This window comes from Miscanthus floridulus, chromosome 5, assembly GCF_019320115.1.
Source record: "Miscanthus floridulus cultivar M001 chromosome 5, ASM1932011v1, whole genome shotgun sequence".
NCBI lineage: Eukaryota > Viridiplantae > Streptophyta > Magnoliopsida > Poales > Poaceae > Miscanthus > Miscanthus floridulus.
Window position 1 is genome coordinate 137,058,606 of NC_089584.1, and position 5,244 is coordinate 137,063,849.

The 5,244-nt window shown below is 56.2% G+C and overlaps 1 protein-coding gene across 1 annotated transcript; it reads left to right on the forward strand.

The window, feature by feature from the left end:
• Positions 1-2,311: 2,311 nt before the first annotated feature.
• Positions 2,312-2,614, forward strand: LOC136455434 (uncharacterized). Its single transcript, XM_066455460.1, has one exon. It carries the CDS (start codon positions 2,312-2,314, stop codon positions 2,612-2,614), a length of 303 nt encoding a protein of 100 aa, XP_066311557.1.
• The last annotated feature ends 2,630 nt before the right edge of the window (positions 2,615-5,244 follow it).

Sequence of the window (5,244 nt, forward strand, 5' to 3'; positions counted from 1 at the left end):
TGGACGCCCATGCTGACCCCTTGGAGGAGGACGAGGTGTGGCCCAGAATGGATTTCTCTAGACTCCACGACCCTGGAGCTATGTGTCGTTTCCTGGCCGCAAGCGACTACTGCTTCGGCTACTCCGACTCCGACGATGAGGGCACCTACGACCCCACTCGCAAGTGTTTTCACGTTGGGCTCGGGATGCTGAGGGCGGGCGAGGAGGACAAGGGGGCGGGCAGCCGTTCCCCGCTTCACCCAGGTATAGGCGCCGCCACACCTCCGTGCATTGTCCTACCGGCCGCACGAAACGAGAACCCCGCTCTTGCGCGACCTCAACGCCCAGACCTAGAACAACTCCGTGAGCTCCAGGCCAAGGTCGAACAAGACCGACTTCTTCTACAACAGCTTCGAGACTCTCTCAAACAGGAGCAGCGAGGTTGCGGCGAAGGCAGAGGAGCCCGACGGAGGGCCCGTGATGTGCATCACCGCATCCACGACGACGAAGGGAGTGAGCAACCCCCAGTCTTCAATCGCGCTAGCCAGAATGTCATGGCTATGGCAATGCTAGTCTACACAATGCTCGAGCCTTCTACTACGGAGGGGCGGCGGGTCTGCGGCGAGCTCCGAGATCTCCTAGAGACTGCCGCGGTACAGCAGGCCGAAAGTTCTGCCTCCCGATGGCACGGGGGCGCCTCAAACTTGCCCGCAGCACCGCCTCAGCAGGATAGGGAAGCCTCGGTTCGTCTCGAGCCGGCCCAAGCACCGATAGCCCACAGGGTCCCCGTGCTTCTTAACCACCTCGGCAATCGATGCGAGGTGCAGGGAGACCATGAGGTGGTCAGCAGGCGACGACGCCACGATAACAAGGGGCCTGCTCGGGGTTACCACCCGCACTGAGGTGGCCACTATGACAGCGAGGAGGACCGCAGTCCTTCTCCTGAACTGCCAGGCCCTTGGGTCTTTAGCAGGGCCATCCGTGCTACCCTTTTCCTGGCCTAGTTTTAGCAACCAGCCAATCTTACGAAATATAGCGGCGAGACCAACCCTGAACTCTGGCTTGCCGATTACTTCCTGGCCTACTAGCTAGGTGGCACGGATGATGACCTGCTCATCATCTGCAACCTCCCCTTGCTCTTGCCAGACTCGACGCGAGCCTGGCTCGAGCACCTTCCTCCCTCACAAATCCACGACTAGCGCGACTTGGTTAGGATCTTCGTTGGGAACTTCCAAGGCACATACGTGCGCCCTGGGAACTCCTGGGATCTTAAAAGCTATTGCTAGAAACCGGATGAGTCTCTCTGAGACTTCATCCGGCGCTTCTCCAAATAGTGCACCGAGTTGCCCAGCGTCGGCGACTCGGAGATCGTCCAGGCTTTCCTCTCTGACACCACCTGCCGAGACTTGGTTCGAGAGTTAGGTCGGAACATGCCGCGCTCCTCGACATCGCCACCAACTTTGCCTCGGGTGAGGAGGCTATTGGAGCCATCTTCCCCGATAGCGACGCCAAGGGTAAGTAGAGGGACAAGGCCCCCGAGGCCTCGGCCTCCTGCCTCCCCAAGAGAAAGAAGAAGGGGCGCCTAGGGAAGCAGGAGGTCCTGGGGGCCGACCTGGTCGTGGCCACAGAATGCAAGAATCCCCAAGGCCCCAGGTGTCCTAGACCTTTCGATGACTTGCTTAAGAAACCCTACCCTTACCACCAAGGCCCGGTCAAGCACGCCCTCGAGGATTGCTCCATGCTGCGGTGTTACTATGCCAGGCTCGGGCCCCCCGACGACGACGCCAAGTAGAAGGGCGACCAGGACGATGACAAGGACGATGGGTTCCCCAAGGTACGCAACGCCTTCATGATCTTCAGTGGACCCTCGGCGTGCCTTACGGCATGACAGCAAAAGAGGGAACGCCGAGAGGTCTTCTCGATCAAGGTGGCCACTCCTTGGTACCTCGACTGGTCTCAAGAGGCGATCACCTTTGATCGAGATGACCACCCTGACCATGTTCCGAATCCCGGGCGGTACCCACTTGTTGTCAACCCTATCATCGGCAATACCCGACTCTCCAAGGTGTTGATGGACGGAGGCAGCGGCCTCAATATCCTATACGCCAACACCCTGGAGCTCTTGGAGATCGACTGATCGATGCTCCGAGGCGATGTCACACCCTTCCATGGCATCGTGCCAGGGAAACGCACGCGACCCCTTGGACGCATCGATCTTCCCGTCTGCTTTGGCACCTCCTCCAACTACCGCAAGGAAGTCCTTACCTTCGAGGTGGTTGGATTTGGAGGAGCCTACCACGCCATCTTGGGGCAGCCGTGTTACACCAAGTTCATGGCAGTTCCCAATTACACCTACCTCAAGCTCAAGATGCTAGGCCCCAGCAGCAGCATCACGATTGAGTCCACGTATGAACACGCATACGACTGTGACATCGAGTGCATCGAGTATGCCGAGGCCCTCGCCGAAGCCAAGACCCTCATCGCCAACCTCGACCAATTTAGTGGTGAGGCGCCTGACTCCAAACATCGTGCAGGGACGTTCAAGCCCGCGGAGGCCATCAAGCTCGTCTCGGTCAACCCCACCTGCCCTGACGACTGGGCGCTAAGGATCATCGCCACCCTCGATATCAAATAGGAAGCCGTGCTCGTCGACTTCCTCCGTGCAAATGCTAACATATTCGCATGGAGTCCCTCAGACATGCCAGGCATACCGAGGGAGGTCGCCGAGCACACCTTGGACATCTGGGCTGGCTCTAAACCGGTGAGGCAACGCCTGCACCGCTTCGACGAGGAAAAGCATAGGGCCATCGGTGAGGAGGTGCAGAAACTCTTGGCGACCGGGTTCATCAAGGAAGTGTCCCACCCAGAGTGGTTGGCTAACCCCATGTTAGTCAAGAAGAAAAATGGTAGATGGAGGATGTGTGTAGACTACACCGGCTTGAACAAAGCCTGTCCAAAAGTCCCCTTCCCATTACCCTGAATCGATCAAATCGTTGATTCCACTGCAGGGTGCGAGACCCTGTCTTTCCTTGATGCATATTCTGGTTACCATCAAATCAAGATGAAAGAGTCTGACCAGCTTGCGACTTCTTTCATCACACCATTCGGCATGTACTGCTACGTGACTATGCCTTTCGGCCTCAGAAACACAGGGGCCACATATACCAGCGGTGCATGACCCAGGCCTTTGGCGACCACATTGGGTAGACCGTCGAGGCCTATGTGGACGACATCATGGTCAAGACTAGAAAGGCTAAGGATCTCATTGACGACTTAAGGATAGCCTTCAAATGCCTTAGAGAGAAGGGCATCAAGCTCAATCCCGAGAAATGTGTATTTGGGGTCCCCCGAGGCATGCTCTTGGGATTCATAGTCTCAGAACGCAGTATCGAAGCCAACCCAAAGAAGGTCTCGGCCATAACTAGCATGGGACCGATCAGAGACCTCAAGGGAGTACAGAGGGTCATGGGATGCCTTGCGGCCCTGAGCCGCTTCATCTCACGCCTCGGCAAAAAGGTCTGCCTCTGTACCGACTCTTAAGAAAATCCGAGCGTTTTTCTTGGACCCCCAAGGCCGAAGAAGCCCTCGACAGACTTAAAGCGCTACTCACGAATCCTCCTGTCCTGGTACCCCCGACCAGGGATGAAGTCCTCTTACTCTATGTCGCTGCAATGACCCAAGTTGTCAGCGCTGCCATAGTAGTAGAGAGGTAGGAAGAGGGGCATGCTCTACCCACCCAATGACCTGTTTATTTCATCAGTGAGGTGCTCTTCGAGACCAAAGCATGCTACCCCCACATCCAGAAGCTGGTCTACGCCATAGTCCTAGCCTGGCACAAGCTACGTCACTACTTCAAGTTTCACCTAGTGACTGTGGTGTCATCTTTCCCCCTAGGCGAGATAGTTCATAACCAGGAGGCCTCAGGCAGGATAGCCAAGTGGGCCGTCGAGCTTATGGGGGAAACCTTGACTTTTGTGCCTTGAAAAGCGATCAAGTCTCAGGTCTTGGCTGATTTCGTGGCAGAGTGGACAGACACCCAGCTACCACCTGCTCAAATTCAGACGGAGTGCTGGACCATGTACTTCGATGGATCCCTGATGAAGACCAGGGTAGGCGTGGGTCTACTCTTCATCTCGCCCCTCGGAGTACACATGCACTACATGGTGTGGCTTCACTTCGCTGCCTCCAACAACGTGGCCGAGTACGAGGCCCTCATCAATGGCTTACAAGTCACCATCAAACTTGGGGCACGGCATCTCGACATTCGAGGCGACTCACAGCTCATCGTAGATCAAGTGATGAAGGAGTCAAATTGCCTCGACCCCAAAATGGAGGCTTACTGCAAGTTGGTACGTCGCCTAGAAGACAAGTTCGACGGTCTCGAACTAAAACACGTCGCGTGGAAGTACAACGAGGCCACCGACGAGCTGGCAAAGATGGCCTCGGCATGGGCTCCAGTCCCCCCGAACGTCTTTGCTAGAGACCTCCACAAACCTTCCATTAATTACACCTTAGTAACAGAGGAGGGCCCCCTCCACTGCCGAGACCCCTTCGACCGAGTTTGAGGTCATGGAAGTCAACATCGAGCCTCCGCAGGCTGATCAGGATGCGGATTGGCAAATCCCGTTCCATGATTGGCTTGATCGGGGGGAGCTTCTTGGTGATAGGACCAAAGCACGATGGCTTGCGTGCTGAGCTAAGACATACATCCTCTACAATGATGAATTGTACAGGCAAAGTCCCTCCGGAGTCCTCCAACGATGTGTCACTGCCGAGGCAGGCCGAGCCCTGCTCTGGGACTTGCACGTAGGCGCTTGCGGGCACCATGCGGTGCCTCGGATGCTCGTATGAAATGCTTTCTGCCAAGGGTTTTACTGGTCGATGGCGGTCCCTGACACCACCAAGCTAGTACGCTCCTGCAAAGGATGTTAGTACTATGCTCAACAAACACATCTCCTGGCCCTAGCCCTCCAAACCATCCCCATCACGTGGCCGTTTGCCGTATGGGGGATCGACATGGTTGGGCCTCTGCAAAAGGCCCCCGGGGGCTACACCCATCTACTGGTATCAATCGATAAGTTCTCCAAGTGGATCGAGGCTCGTCTGATCAATCGAATCAAATTTGAGCAGGCAGTGCTATTCTTCACTAACATTATCCATAGGTTTGGGGTTCCCAACACCATCATCACCGACAATGGGACACAGTTCACTGGCAAAAAGTTCCTGATGTTTTACGATGACCACCACATCCGCGTGGCCTGGTCG

Excerpts from the sequence above, each read along its gene's own strand:
- LOC136455434 (XM_066455460.1), top strand. The coding sequence starts at position 2,312 with ATGGCAGTTCCCAATTACACCTACCTCAAGCTCAAGATGCTAGGCCCC.